Source organism: Apostichopus japonicus, chromosome 8, assembly GCF_037975245.1.
Source record: "Apostichopus japonicus isolate 1M-3 chromosome 8, ASM3797524v1, whole genome shotgun sequence".
NCBI lineage: Eukaryota > Metazoa > Echinodermata > Holothuroidea > Aspidochirotida > Stichopodidae > Apostichopus > Apostichopus japonicus.
In genome coordinates, this window is record NC_092568.1 from 22034314 (window position 1) to 22051233 (window position 16920).

The 16920-nt window shown below is 36.6% G+C and overlaps 1 protein-coding gene across 7 annotated transcripts in view; it reads left to right on the forward strand.

Annotated features, from left to right (window-relative positions):
* Window positions 1-16920, forward strand: part of LOC139971085 (serine/threonine-protein kinase Nek9-like) — a 215683-nt gene that overhangs the window by 30432 nt on the left and 168331 nt on the right. For 5 of the 7 annotated variants that reach the window (XM_071977264.1, XM_071977266.1, XM_071977265.1 and 2 more), the window contains 3 exons: window positions 437-741; window positions 952-1476; window positions 2988-3041. In XM_071977264.1, the coding sequence (XP_071833365.1) occupies window positions 437-741; window positions 952-1476; window positions 2988-3041 (884 nt within the window). Of the gene's footprint in view, window positions 1-436; window positions 742-951; window positions 1477-2987; window positions 6290-6320; window positions 10035-15910; window positions 16031-16920 lie in introns of those variants that run through there. The other 2 variants (XR_011794314.1, XM_071977267.1) reach the window with 2 other exon arrangements.

A 16920-nucleotide genomic window follows, 5' to 3' on the forward strand; every position in this document is an offset into this window, starting at 1 on the left:
AGTAATCATATGAAATTGATTCAGTTTTTCTTTGGTGAGCATATTATGCAATACTTTATGTGCTGTCAGATAGATAATACCACAACTATTTGCTATCCTTCAAATTCAATGTGATTGTCAGTGGTATAGTGTACCATCGTAGCAGTGTATCTTGTTGAATGCTCATCAGAAGTGATAAAAGCTGCTCATTGAAAATTATAGCTCATACTAAATATGCTAGTAAGTCCAATAATGGTCACCCATGTTCAGAATTCAATAAGCAATTTGTGGCCAAACTCAAAGCAACTTTCTTAATGAGATCATTTTTCAGTGTGGCCAATCTCAATCTCTGGGATAGTTCATAGGATCAGAGCACCCCCCATCCCCCCCCCCCTGTTGCTTTGTTACGGTGAACTGATCCCAAAACCTTTTGATATTGTTTTGGTGTCATTTTCAGAACTTTCAGTTACAAGTCAAAGCAGCACTGATGATGATCTACATTCAGTCGGTTCTACACACACCCCAAGAAGCTCCCGATCCAACTCACTCGATTACCAGGGTCTCTCTGAGCATCACCCACCTAACAGGACTGTGAACAGAGAGCCTGTCAGGAGTGTTCCAGCAGACTACAAAAGGGCTGTCTATCACCCCACCGGTGGTGTCCATCTAGCTTCCACAAATGATGTCGTCGCACCATCATGGGTACCTCAGCAGTCTCCTGGAGATGTTACTATGGTGATTCCTCCTCCTGGTACTTACAGGGCAAGTCTTAGTTTTTAGTTTTTTTCTAATTACTTTTCTAAATGACATTGAAAATGATCTACGTCACCGAAACACTTGTGGCCATCATTCAGTTTCGGTTAAAGGGAGAAAATATAAAAAAAAAATGGGGAAAAGGAGAGAAAATGACCAGATAAGTTTCATTGACTTATTTTTATAATGATGTGTTTTTGTTTTTCCTTCTCTTTTCAGGATGGTTCTAGTACCAAATTTATCCCCATAGTTTCAGAAAGCCAGGAGAACCCAACTCCATTTCCACTCCAAACTGGTGAATCTGTCCAACAGTGGAATTCGCAGCTACATCCCGTCCATTCAAACAGTGCTGCCAGCGTGTTGGTCGGTCCTACCGTCCCACCAAAACCTTTTGCCGTCCAGTTGCCAAGTAATAATCGTTCAGTCCACCAACCACCTTTTAATGCCCAGACGAATGCTTTTCAACCTGTAGGTAGCACTACGTCTGCTTCTGCAGCAGTTACTCCTATGGTGCAACCATATATGTACTCATTTAACGATGGTGTAGTGGGTCATAGTGGGTCTGGTTACATTCCACCATCACCAAGGACCAAATACCCCAACCACCACTCACGACCCCCCGAGGAGGGTCATTGGGGGTCGAGGAAGGGAGGGGCATCCCCCAGGAAGGATCATCGTCTGAAAGAGGAAGAAGTGAGGAAGATATTCGAAAGGAACCGAGAACTGGAAATTGAGAATCAGAAAGTAAGTTCAATTTCTGGTTTTGTTCCGTGACACCCAAACACAAGTGTCACTGAATATTCTTTTGCCCAATTCCCACTAAAAAGTGGGTTTTTCAGCTATTATTCCGTTTTTCTTTACAGATATTGGAAAGGTCAAAAGGTTTGTTGTTGTGTTGTGCAGATGTCGATGAAGTTGTTATCAATGATTATCATCGGTGTAAATGCCTTAGTTCTAATCCAATGTCTAGAATTGTTTTTCTGTGTGGTCATCAGAGATGTCACGGTGTACATTTCCCGCCTTCGTCCAGGATTGTTGGATTTACACGAACAAATATTTTTGCTATTTGCTGCCTGCTATCGATTTTGCTGCAAGTGTAGTGAGAGAAATACCCTTTACATTTGGTCTTAAATCTGCCAATATTTTTCCATTGTTAAGACGGTCAAATCAGAAGTCATTCTGTCAAAGTTTACTACACAGGTTTTCTTAACAGCCTAAAAACTATTGTCCTTTGAAATAATACCCATGATTACTGATGACCCTGCACGGGAGAGGGGCAGGAGGGGATCAGACAGGTTGTGTGAACATTACTCATGAGTCTCCCATTCTCTCTGCAAATGAAGCCAAGTTTTGAGAGGGAATTACCATCTTGTGATAATGTGATTGTAGGCCATATATCAAGTCTAATAGAGGTGATTTAGGCTGACAGGATGGGTCATCTATTAGTCTGTGTTTACAGAACGAAGGCAGAAAAGGAGTTTTCCATATCCTACACAAGGAAATGATATGCACTGCTTTGCTACCAGCTGCCATGTATGTTTGCAAGGTATGAAGAGTTTCAGGCAGTAGCAGACATTTATCTTGCATGCATTATCAGAATTGGAAAGAATTTTCCATATTCTTAGCCAGGATTTGATTTCCCTACTGGAGGTGATCCATAAGTAAATATAACAGGTTGTATTGTATGAAGAATCTGATGTAGTAGCGGACCATAGTACAACCAGGCGTATCAATGTATGTGTTGAGGAGTATATGTGTATATATTACTCAAAGTAATGTTTAGGTTCTTGATGAGTTTTACAATAGAAATTTTAAACCTTGAGAAAGTCTGTTACTCAAGAAATACAGATAGCAACACTAAGCTTGTAACTATAACACTTAAATGAACATGAAATGCATGTTTAGGTTCTTGATGAGTTTTACAATAGATATTTGAAACCTGGAGTAAGTTTGTTACTTAAGAATTATAGATAGCGGCACAAGCTTGTACAAGTGTTACAATCGACATTTGAAACCTTGAGAAAGTCTGTTGCTTCTAACAACAACAATAAAAAACACAAAAACAAATGCATGCTTAGCTTATTTTTGAGTGTTACAATAGATGTTTGAAAGCTTTCAAGAGAGGAAGTTCTGTAAATTCATAAACACATGTCAGCATAAAAGACGTTTTAAGACGTTACATACATGCCAGTGTGATGGAGATACCATATTCATTCTTGCCGATTTAACTAAGTTATCGCTCACCCTCCACACAGCTTCGCAGAGTGGTATCGGACCTGGAGAAGAGGAACAAAGAATTGAACCAACAGGTTAGTGCGATGCATGTCGTTGATGAGCCACCCGCCGATTTTGTTTGATCCATCGCTGACTGCATGTCCGCTAAATCATCATCGCACCCGCTAATGGAATCACCCAGTTTCAGCCGTGCACTTTCTAGTTCAGAGTCACCATAGTTTGAAAAATTATCATTTTCTGTTTCGCAATTTTCTCCGTCTATTTTTCTCATTTTTATATTTTTGTTAAAATTGTGGTAGTTCTTTTTATTTTATTTCTTTCTTTTGAAGAAGAAGAAGAAAAAAAAACTTTTTTCAAGAAGCAGATCATGTTTGCTGACTACTTTTTGATATTTTTTTGTTAGCTTTACACACTAGATTTTTGTTTTGTTTTTTGCACATTTTTTCTTTTAAACCACTTATTATCTGTGAAATTTAAGAATGCTCCTCGGTACTTCATTTACAGGTTCTTGCCTTTCTTGATCGTTCGAAGGTAGATTTTGCAAGTCAATCATTGTGTAAATCATGTCAGGGTTTTTTCCGCAAACTGAATACAGCGTTACAACGAAATAAAAGCTGTCAGCGATTCTCGGTGCTAGGGAGAAAGACTTCCTTAAAGGTTGTTTTTAAAAAAAAAAAAAATTTTTTATCAATAACATTTGCACATCTGAAGAAAAAATGCATTACAATGAACGATGGTTTGAAATCATATATATGCGCTGAGTGATTCGTGCAGAAGAGGAATGTCAGATCATTATGAAGCCTAAATCACGTGAATTTAAAAACCTACAGGCGAATTTTGCATCCAACCCGACGATGTCGAGCTCATTACAATACAGCTTGTTCGATCAGCTGTTCAAGTTTAGTCACCAGTAACCATCACATTTTGATAGCGGTTGCATGGCTGTTCGTTTTTTGCTCTTTTGTGTGCTTAATGCTAATTCAGCCAAAGCCTCTGTGGAATTACATCGAATGGAATCTTTAGTTCCATTCTAATTAGTAATCTCTGATTAAGGAAAGAAAATCTTTGAAGCAGGGGGAAAAAATATTTGAGGGGTGGGCCATAGTTTGTTCGTTCGTAATCTAGTTTGATCAGATACGCTGTTGGTTGGTAAGATTACCGGAAAGATGTAGGTCAAGAAAGGTAAACGACTGATTTCAAAAAGAAGTTTCCCAAAAAGTACTCTTCTAGAGGCCACGATCTGCCCCACATTTTATGAGGTTGAGAAGTTTCAAATTGGAGCAGTCATTTGGGGGGGAAATTGCTTCTTGAAGTTGGCAGTGAAATGCTTTTTGAAGTTTGAACAAGGTGGACCATTACTTGAAATAAGCTATGTTAAGTGACGATATGTAAGAGACAGTATTCTTCAGACTACCTTTTTGTGACGATACTTTCGTTGGTTCTCTCTTTCCACGTGGGAAGTTGCAAGAATTTAACTCAATATCCAGTGATTTATTTGCTTCATAAAAAATAGTTTGAAGATGTTCTTACAGAAGTGAAACAAATGTTCACACTTCTCATTGAATCAATAAGAGATGTAACTGCAAGAAAATCTATACTTTTGTATATAGTCTTCCTCATATCCATAATACAACAACATTCTTCAACTGTATAAATTGCACTGTGGATACGTCATTCTGAGTTTTAGACAGTAAACCCCCCCCCCCGTCTTATTCGTCTTTACTTAAAGATATAGTTGGCTCGTCTAGACTTCTGCGATGGATAGATTTTTAAAGTTAGAAGGAAATAAAGCAACTGTGGAGGCACAACATTTATTACCTAGTGTTTAGATGTGGTCCTAAACAAGGTGGGAACTTTCAAAGAGTCCGTTTTCATGTGTTTATTTGATTAGAATAGTTTATTATATGAAAAGAGACACTTTGGGAAGGTCGGTAATCATTCGTGGAATGGGGCTAACCAGAAGGAGAGCTGAATTTTTCATTTTTGTAGCTAAATCGTTCGCTGTACATACATGTGCAGGTTCTAGAGAGAACTAGAAATAACTGTGCTTACAAGTAACCATTTTTCAGAGACCCTCATAGAAACGTAAAGTGGATCCACTTGTAACTTCTGTAATGGTGTCGGCAGTACACGCCTCCAATGAAAGATTTAAAAGAGCTGCTTTCTGAATTATTGGTCCGGCAGTATTGTGACCTTGATCGTTGGTAGTTCGAGGGCACAAATTAAGTATCCCATAACTGCTTATGTGTTATAAGTTTATGACCATGTCATTATGATGACCCAGCTATGACCCTCATATTAAGTATCCCATAACTGCTTATGTGTTATAAGTTTATGACCATGTCATTATGATGACCCAGCTATGACCCTCATATTAAGTATCCCATAACTGCTTATGTGTTATAAGTTTATGACCAGGTCATTATGATGACCCAGCTATGACCCTTCCTCAGGGTCTGATTACAGTTTGTAAAACGTCATGATCCAGACCTCTATCAATCGAGATCCTGGCTCATCCAGATGTAATATTGGATATTATGTGATCACTAATTAATGTTTTATTTAATTACAGTTTTTTTTGGGGGGGGGGCAAAAACACAAAGATGAGGAATACCTGAATTTCCTTTCAAGTATATTATTATGTCGCATTATGAAATGCCTCGTGCTGTGTACTGTCCCTTAAAATTTCACAGTAGTATCGATAAGGCAGCTGTCTGCAAACATTTAGACCCACTCACTACTACAGAATCTTCTGTGAGGGCTTAGCCAAGACCATCTGACCTCCAACCCCTGAGAATCAAAGCTCAAAATGTATGCAAGCTAGCTTGGACTACGGAGTTGACGGTCAAAAAATTAAAAAGAAGTAATTGTTCTTCATCAGCCAGCTCTGAATATTGTATAGGACATTTGCAAAAATCCTGCGACCTACCAACAGTTTTACATTAATTGCGGACTGTCTGTACAGGAAAGTGGATTATCCTGATATTTGTTCACATCGTGGCAAAACCTCTCGTCCGGCCATGTCGAGATCATGCGAGTTTGACCGTACTTCATGTTCGTCAGTATCAGCCCGCTATCATTCCAATCAATTTTTCAAGAATAGCTTGGCAGTGATAGTCATAAGATATATCTGATAATAAGAGGGTTAACATCAGTTGGGATCGATTTTTGACTGAGCTTTTTAGGTTATTCTTACAGCAGTCTTTACTTTGAGTCATCCTACGATAAACCAAGGTGTTTATTGAACGGTGACGAATGACTCATTGACAGGAATTACTGATGGAGATGAACATTGAGTACTGCCTTACTGGTATAATGTCAAGTCTGGAAAGTGGTTTTATCCATCACAATAGCTCCCTCCCTGCATCTAGAATTTGTGCCATCAATCTGATTCGGTGAAGGATGGGAGAGGGGGGGGGTCCCAAATACTCTTTACGAAATACAGTCCCAAATACTCTTTACTTTCTCTCCAGACTACAGACAAACTGACTGTACAGTGTTAATTCCAAGAAACAAAATATAAGAGCAAATTCTCCTTAGATTTCCTTCACTTTAATAGTGTCATCATTTTCTAGAACTTAAATTCACAAAAGACAACAACTTGAAGATAATTACAGTATGGGAAGTATATCTATAAGCTCCATATAGTCAGGCCTGACTAGGGTAAGTGGGGGGGGAGGGACTGTAGGGATTAAATGCCTTGGCCCAGGGGTAAAACAAAATATTACAGTGTAATGCATTTGCATAAAATCCCTCCCGATTGGTATCCTTGAGTGAGACTGGACTACTTACTGTGTCTCCCTCTACAGAGAATCTTACAGGAAAATGTAAGGTGAAAGTAAACAAATTAAAAGTAAACGTAAACAAAAGTACAGTCACTCAAGAGCAAATTAGGACAGTTGGACTTTCCCAAATAAATTGTTGATAATATTTAAGCCTTTGATACAACGTGTCCCCAGTGGCCCGACCCCTGAATTAGATGTCTCTGAACATTACTGATATGTGATATGTGTGTTCATTTTGACGGCTTAAATAATCGGGCACATGTTAGCCACGTGACCATAATACATCTTGTCGATATTAATAATTAAACATCCAGATGTTACGATATCATCCAGAGTCTTGTAAAGTTAAACCCCCTCAAGTAAAATGTCACCAGTTTTGCTCTGTATGCAAACACGATCATGCATTCAGTCTACCGAACACAGCCTTTTTGTTTTACATTTTGAATGAAAATTAGAGAGAGAGGAGGATGGAAAGCAACATTTGTTTAAGTGCCTGTAACTTAATTGTCAATCAATCGATGTGACAGCTCTGCCAAATAGAGCTTCATATTTGAGTGGCTTCTCTTAAAGGAGACCTGTACCATTAGTGGTCTGTGGTATCAATTTAAAAAATTTTCTTTCACATTTTAATACCTGGCTGTCTACTGAAGTATATCTTGATATATTGATACTGAAAGATATATATATATATTTCTTTGGTTGTGCAGGAAATATATACATATATATTTCTTTGGTTGTGCAGGTAATTAATATAACATTAAAACCCCTCTTATGTTTTATTGAGAAAGGGATGATAGATAGTTTTATTCTCATTGATATTTATGGATTTTGTTTTTGCGTCTCTCCTTTTTGAAGAGTTTTTGAAATGTAGTTATTTAACTTTGCTGCAATAAAATACAACAAATTAGAACAACATATTAGAATGTGATACAAGATACACTATTACAGACTTTATCTGAAGTGGTGCAATGCAGTGTGAAGATTGATTGCTTTACTTAAATGAAACAGGCAAACTGCTCCTCTTCCTCGCATACTTTATCTTTCTTTTACTTTTATTTTTTTGTTTTGTTTTCTGTTTATTTGTCGTTGCTTATTACTTCATACTAGATATTAATTTTTTAATTTTTAGTATTATTTTCTGGCAGTAGACAAGTACTTATTGCATAAATGCATGCCTAAAGGATCTGTTTTCAAATTATAAAAGTCATGACATAATTAAGTTCTTTTCAATAATCTTTAACTTAATTATTAATTAGTCACTTTCTGTCATTTACATTCAAAATGCCTGCCTTGGATAAAGGTTTAATATCAAATCAAATATCTATTAAAGTATGAAGAAAGAATTAATTTGAACGCATTTGACATTCCACATAGTGTAAGGTAAAATAGCTCTTGTAGACGCTGTGTTAGGCGACAGAAAACGTGCAGCGGTTAATTGCTTACCTTGGAACACCGCACGAAAAGCCTTGTCAAATCGAAGAAAATGATGTTCAGGAAAACTTATTATGCATGTGGCGTTAGTCTTGTTGAACAATATGTAATCCCAAGATTAATATGTAGGTATAATCTACAGTTAATTAAAACAATTTGCAATACTCAAAAAGTTATAGTAACATCAAGAAGAAAACTTCAACCATATGCCGGCACATCGTTTGCAGGTTCACTGAGTGGCTGAAGAATAGAAGTTTCAAGGCTTACAGTCTTGTATCAAGTCAAGGAATTCTCACACTACTTTTAACGACATTTTAACCCCTTGTCATTGTTTTGTCACACCCACACAACCCAAGTGATGTGTACATTTAAAACAGTTACCCTGGGGATACTTCAGTGCGCCACATCTACGTGTCCCTTGGGCGACTCCCCATAGGGCACAGATCAGAGCATACAACTATATTTACCACGCAGGTCCCAATTGGTACACAGTCTGAGTATTTAAAGAGAGGCAATGGAGATAAAGTGCCATGCTCAAGGATACAATGTAACTATCTGGTCAGGAACCAAACCTACAATCATTAGATCGCAAGTTCATTGATTAAGCCGTTTGAACGAGACGCCGTCCCCAGTACATGAGAACGAGATAATACACAACCAAACATTTAGTGAAATTTTATCGACCCGGATCGTAGGCAGTTCTTTTACGATGCTAATCGTTCATAATGTTACTTACTGTCTGTGTTTCTTTTGAGCCAAATCTAGCTCGAAGTAAAATGCGGGTCTTCCTGTTGTGTCTAACCATATTATACTTGAAATATACATGTCAGTCAGTATTGCCAAGTCTTCATGGAGAAGTTCAAAAACATGTAATGCAAAATCAAATGTGAATGGCTCTGTTTGAAAACGTTTGAAGTAATTAGCCTCCCCGAGATGGCCAGATCAAACGCCTTTTGCCTCGGAGGGATTATCATAGGTTGTTGACATTGAGAACATGTCTTAAAACAAGTTAACAGGATGTGAAGTACTCCCATGCGTGCATTTTATTAATGTGCGTGCTCCCCTGCTTGGTATTAGTAAATTGGAATTCCTCCTATTGGTATCTTAAAGTCATTGGCAATTCCCAGGGGAGACATTTGGGGGTGGTTTAGAGGTATGCATCAACTAAGGAGGACACGTTTTACACGTAGGTCTATTCCATTCTTTCAGTTGTATCTTTAGGATTTAGATTTTTGATAGAGATGCATATGATGAGCTAATCCCTCTCCTCCCCCCCCCCCATCCCACCCTACACCTTCCCTCACTCAAAAACAGGTGAGCTCAGTGTTTCGAGATAACACAGCATTCATTTAAACAGAAAAGGTCCTTTCTTATGTCATAACTGTTCTTCATTAAAGAAGAGAAATTTTTCTGATTCAATGGTGACCAAAACAACCATGGTTGGATGTGAGCCTTTTAGTTTCAAAGGAATGGTTGTCCAATTAAACTTAAAGTAGTGATATCATATATGTGGCGCATTGTGCAATTGAAGAAACAGGAGAAACTAATGCATATTTTATGTCTCCTAACTGTGGGAAGATTTTAATGTTGTCTTATACATATATGTGTGTGTGTGTTGCAATAGTCAAAACCTTGAAACTTTGTAAATAAATTCACTCTAAATTTGTCTAATATAAATTTGTCTAAGTTTTGCTATAATTTAATACCTTTTTTAATTACCTCCTTTACCGTTCCTTTTTCTTGCCACATTAAAATGACACCTTGATATGCTATGTTAAAAGAAAATGGATATTCTCTATTGTTTGTAATTTTTTTCAGAATTTTTGCTGTAATAAAGTTTCAAATAAATTATTCATTAGTATTGATCTTTTTATCATTTGTCTTCCCTGTGTTTTTATCTTTGTCCTCGTATTATTAAAATTTCTTTCAATTTAAAAAAAAAGGAACTTTTCTTTGTGTCTTACATTAGTTTTTAATATCATCGGCGAATATTCTGCGATAAATCATAATTCTGTCGAAGCTCTCTCTCTTCAGGGTATCAAGCGTCTTTTTGTATCTGGGAGATGGATTGTTGGTCGCTTGAATGTTTTTAATGCCTTACAGAATGCATCATCATATCTTCTCTTTTTTTTTTTTTCAATTTTCAAGTGCTACAAGAAATTTGGTAAAGCATCGAATCGGTGACAAAGTATTGTACTCCTTTTTTTTTTCTTTTTTTTTTCCTATTGATGTAAAAATTGCCTCCGTTTAAGATTTTGTGGGGAACAAATAACTTGTTTAATGGTACTTCTTAATTAAGTTTGGGTAATGTAAGAATATCTCTCTCTGGCGTCTGGTGTATTTCTCGCAGCCTGTATATTGCATGGCGATGCCTGGTTTGCTGGAGGCATATCGTCAACGGGAGAGTGCTCGGAAAAGACGAGGAGGAAATGACTGGAAAAACTGTCACTATTTTGTGGGCTGGTTTTGTCCTTGCTCATCATGGGATTGATATTTACTTAGTTTCTTTTAATGAAGTGAGGGGGGGGGGAGGGGGGTAGAGGTGGGATGATATTTATAAGCTCGCTGAAAAGGACTGAGATATTGAGCTCCAAATAGTGCGTACTATAGTTTGCCTGACTTTAATAGACAGTTCATAAATTGAAGAATTAAATAGTTATTAAAGTGTAAATTATGAAAGTGGCTGGCAAATTTAATAAAGAAATTATTGAAAGAGCAAAGCATATTTTCCCTAGAAGTGGATCTGAAGTTCTGAACCAATGACTTCAGGAATGAAAAACTTTGTGCTTCTACCAACTGAGCTTATCCACCCCCCCCAACCCCCAATCCCCACCCTTGTGAATTGCGTGGGATATTTTCATGTGACTTGCTTGGGATATATTTTGTTAAAACTGTCAATGAAAAGTATAACAGTCTGATTTTTTATGTAGTAACATGATAATCTTGTTTTAAAGGAATTGTCGGGGTTCAATAGTTAAATGGCCAACGTTTCCTTTCTCTTTATTATATTATCTTCATCTGTGAGACTGCATGGATTAAAAGCCCAGAATTATAAACTTTTATCGCTTAGTCGCCTGTTTAGCATAATTTCACTTTCTTGAAATGCTGTAACTTTTCATAGTAAGGATGTAAATTCTTGTTATTTTATGAGGATTTTGATTCAATGGAATATAGTTAACAAACCATGACTTGTCATTAAAAGCAAAAGACAAAAAAGAAGACAAAAACAAACAGCAAGAAAAGTGTTGGCCCTGTGGCAGTTCAGTTAGGTACTGGGTAAGGAAATGAATCTTGAAAATTTGAATTTATTTAGATAGGCTAGGATGATTTGTTGATGTGTGTTTCTATAAAGAGGAAGAGCTAGAGGCCATCCGGAATTACTTGTCTAAGACAGACTACGTTTGTGACGTTGAGAGGTCCTGCAAATGTTTATAGGAGACAAAGAAAATTATTCTGGTGGCAGGCAATATAAAATACTCATCTTCACAGTGTGTGGAAAACCACATCACAATATCTTATTCCTCACTCGAGATATGGTTGTTAGAATGGACACTATCTTTTACCAGTTCCAACACTTCCTTAACTTAGGAAGTGGAACATGTTAATAGGTGGTGTGTTAAATGTCATGATGACAAATGTTCTTTAGAAGCTTTTTTGCGCTATGCTATTTTTTGGGCCTTGAAATGTGATGTATGTGGAGTGTTGATGTTGTCAATATGTTCTCTTCTTTAGAATTCCATCACAATTGGTTTGTCAAAAATGGTTTTTATTTCATAAAGATAAACAAAGACATGTTCAGCTCAATTACCATGACTACATCACTGTGCTATTGCCAGATACAATCATAAAATGTCACCAAATTTAAAAAAAAAAGAATCTCCATGATATAAATTGCTACTAGGATGTGTTTGGGAAACTCAAAATTATCTAGCAATTTCATGAAGTTTGAGAAATGTCTCTCTTTAAAACATTTGAAGCTCAAATCAATTAAAAGTGATTTGACTACTTAGGTTAATAGTGCAACACACAGTTCCTCAGATGCAACACAAAGATCAGTGGCAAACATGTTAAGCCTTTTATGACCACAGGTTACATGTTTACAATGTGTTACATAGTTTTGCAAAGACACATGGTGTTGAATGACATCCAATATTATGTCCTCTGCCATTCATATTCAAGGTAAAAGTCTAAGATGAATGGGTATTTCTTTTAGCTCTTGTATTTTTTGTTCAGCAAAGATAATATTTAAGGCAAAAGTTTTTCAGTGGTTTTATCCTTTTTTGAAATGTGGATGAAATGTCATAGTAAACCTCTTGATACTGGTACAAAAACAAACAAAATAGGTAATATGGGGTCAAGGGTCATTTATTAGGAGAAACAGGTTCTAAGGGCCAGACACAAGAGGGAGTCTCTGTATTGGTAAACACCATAGCATTTAAAGGTGTTCTCCAGTGGCAGACAATCTGAGTAACCCTAAAAGGGAAAAATGAAATGCAATCCTGTTAGTTGAATTGTAACCTTCTTTGTTGATATATCCATGAAATGTGATACATTTTGAATGTTTATATCTGGCAGTGCTCTTTGTAATTAGAATATTTCATCAAAATTCAACATTTTTGTAAACAAATATTAGTTTCCTCTATGTATATATAGATGTATACACTTACATATTACAAAGAAAAACCAAAATATTTTTGGCTAAATTTCATCATCATCATGACATCATTCGAAAATTTCCAGCAATTTTTTTGAGAAATGCAGCTTTAGCCACCAGAATTTTCCTTTAAAGATTTTTAAAAAGAATAAACTATCCCCATTTCCTTACCTTTGTATTCAACTGTGACCCCTTCCATGTCAATGGCAGAATAGAATACAGTGATAGATCCTTCAAAATTTAAACTAGCAACAGCAACAACCTTACGAGCAAAAAAAAGCTTTTATGCCTTTTCTCCAACAAAAGTATAAATTAGATCATATGCTTGACTCTTTGCAATTTTACAGCTATTTGACCTCATCAATTTATGGCCTGGTAGTTGATTTCCCCAGCAAGACTGATGCCTGGATTGAAACCCAGTTTTTTCCCCTCCCTTTTCATTATATTGAAACTATAGCATTTAATCATTATTTGAGATCTAACAAAGAAACTGGAGATACAGCACCAAAAACAAAAAGAAAATATTGAGTTTCGAGTTCAGATTGTGGTCAACCTGATGCTTCTACCAGCCTAAATTATCAAATTAAATCGAACATTTTGCTGTAAACTTCTAAAGTACTATACACGGATGGTTTCTCAGTCACAAAATCATTCAATCAAGCTTGTACTTTTTTTGCTGGTCAGATTGAAGCAAATCTGTGTGTATAAAACTAAACATCATTGTATAGCTTTACAGTTTGAAAGGAAAGGAGGGAGAATAAAAAAAAATCAATTTTTTATCAAGAGCCTGTTAGTTTTCACTGTGATATATATGGATTTTAGTTAAATTTATCAGAGGAGAAGAGGGCAGTCTTGAGGTGTCAAAGAGAGGTCATGGAAATATTGATGTCTAATTACTGGAGGGAGATGGGGGAGGGAGAGGGGAGGGAGGTTTAGAGAACAAAAGAAATGTGGCGAAGGGATATAAAAGTGTTTCTTGCTCTTAGTATATTATGATAACCAATATTAAGTCCCTTGACAGATGGCGATGAAGCAGACTTATACAATTGTTTACAGACTGTAAAGCCACATCCAGACAGGGTACATATTTCTTCTCCAAAAGAAAAGCAAACATAAATTCTCCAAAATACAAGAGGCTGATTCGTTTGGCAGTGATGTATGGATTTAAGTTGCTATAGTTTATCGTATCAAGTGTGAAATGGGGGGGGGGGGGTTAATGCAAGCATTGATGAGAGAAAGTGATTGGGGTTAGGGCAAGGAGGGTGAAGAGTTCAAAGAGGATGAAGAGGGAAGGATGAATAGGGAGAGGAGGAAGGAGGGGGAGAGGGGTTTGAGCTAGATTTAGAAAAGAGAAAAGAAATATGGGATCGTAGAGGAGTGAGGCTTGCTTTGTTTATGTTGTGGTTAGCAAGACTACATATGGTGATAAATAGCTGTGGAAGAAACTATAAACCAATCAATAAATTGGTTGATTCTCATGCTGTTCCTCCCAACAAGAGAAAGTAACAATCATTCCTCATGAAGAACCAATTTACCTTAAAATTGATGAGGTGTCAAACAGAGGTCATGGAGTCATTGGTATGCAAGAAGGTGACATACTGGATGGGAAGAGGGAATTATGGGGAACGGTAAAATTAAAATCAGAGAAGACATGTGCGATAGAAAAGAGTAATTGAGAAAGATGCTTGCTCTGTCCTTTTTGTTTTTAATGAGACTGGGTACAAACATAGGTACATATACCTGTGATATATACTGCATACACATTCCATTGTTTACATAATTAACTAAGTCACATCAATTAGGCATATCAAGGCTGGGTACACTGTTCTCATCTTATGATTACACATGGGTGATCTTCATCAATTTGGATATATCGATCCTAAATGTTCAAATTTTTGGAAAATAATAAATTATCCATGTCAAGGTTTCATCAAGAAATCTTTATCGGTTTGTCCGTGATGTCTGACTTGAAGTTATTACTTATCATAGCATAGATAATGACATGATGGGGGTGGGGTTGGGTAAGAGATGGTGGCTAGGGAAGGATCAAAGAGGAAGAATTCAACTGTGGAAAATGAAAAGAATTTGAAAGCAGTGTTTGCCCCGCTTTCAGTGTGATTAATGATATGACTCGTTTTAAGTTGGAAAAATTCATGACAGGTTTAATTCTGAAAAACATTAATCTTCTTATAGCCTGTATTAAGTTACTTACATATTATTTAAGGGCAAGACAGGAATCAATCCTTGTAGCATTTCTTGTTCCATTTGATTCTGGAATGGCGCCCTCCTTTGACCAGCTGAGATAATATTTGATATCTGCATCAAGTCAATGTATGTGTAGTGTATCTATGAATGTTAAGTATTAGTTATTCAATAAACCACTGTGTAATTGAGTACTGCTATCTTTCATCCATATGTATCACGGAATGGCAGTGCTTAAACCAGATCCAGAAGAAGATAATTCTCGCCAGTTACCAATTATTTAAATTAACATCAGACCATCAAAAACTTTTACATCAAAGTTACACTCTTTAAAATTCACACGTATACTGGGCAGCTCTTTTTATTAATATTAAAGATGATCTATCCAAACTTTGTTTAATATAACTTTGAGAATTAAATGTATGGCTCAGTATCACATTTGCACTTTTTATGAACTCACCGAAATTGTCGGGATTTGTTTTTTCTCAGTCTTTATTTTGTCACGTTTACAATCCTTTTGATAAAAATTATAAAAAATTATATTCCCTCTCCATCCATGTACAATTGTTAAAGGTTTCACTATCTTTTAAACAGGCATAATAATGTATTCCCACTGGTTTCCTCAATACCTACCAAAGTCATGTGGCATAATTACTCGGTTCTGAATAGAATTGTACTCGTGTAGATATTTGTCAATTTTGAAATAAAGACCACTTTTTCTCCCCCCCCCCTATTTTGAACAAGCATTTCTGCTTTGAAAAAGTAATAAAAAAGAAAGAAATAAAATAGTACATCAAAATGGTAGCCATCAATAACGTCAACCCATACCATCATCGATGACGAATCATGGAAAAAAATCATTACTTTTCAGGTTCTTCTTGGCTAAATTTTCCCAGATGTCTCAAGGGACCGTCATATCTTAAGCAACGTTTCACAAAGCTCGCATCGATCGCGCTTTGTCCAAGATTAGAAATATCTGACGTCGTCTTCGTCAGAGCTAGAGAGAGAGAAAGAGAGGAAGAGAGTTCACTATCTGTCACAGAGTCTGCCCGGCGAGTTAAGACCAAATCTGACTTAGTAAATAATGTAAACAAACGGTTGGCCATCAGCTGTTCATTACAAATTCAAACGTTTAGAAGAAAAATTTAGGTTGAGGTGAATAAGTAAAAGTAGTGAAAAGGAAGTAGAAGGTTTATATATATATGTAGATATTTCTTATGAATTGTTGATGCTATTTCCATAAAAGAAAACATCAGATAATTAGCCGATCGACTGTGGGCAAGGATTTGTCTTTTCTTCAAGAAACAAGAGGTGATAATAGTCAACTCTTTTTCCTGCTAATTATAAACACTGTATTTCTTGCTGGAAGTATTTGGAATTAATTCTGAGCAAAGTTTGCAACAGATTTTTGAGATTAACTTTTTGACAAAATTTGAGACAAAGCAATAATTATGTGCGCAAAGTAGAATGTGGATGAGGGATGGGAGAGGAAGAGGGGGGGTTCGTGGGATAGGGGATTTGGTTTCATGGTGGGTGGGGGGTGGGGGTGGGAGAAGGTTAATTTGTATGAAAAAGTGTACTAATGCCTCTATAATGTATACAGTACAGAAGGGTTCAGATTTCAAATTTCAGAACAAAGTTATGTAATACAATGTGAACACACTGTATGGGTTTTGTTACAATATCTCAGGTTTGGTGTCTTGAATTCATCGGATATGGGAAAGAAGCTTCAGTATGTTTGTTGAAGTCAGAGGTCAACAAAGGTCAAAGCATAACCCTCAACAGGTCAAAATATGAATTAGAGTTTTCAGAATAGTATTTTTAGGAAAGACAGTTTGGATGACATATCTCCTTGGATCATGGAAGGTGCAAGACCTGGCC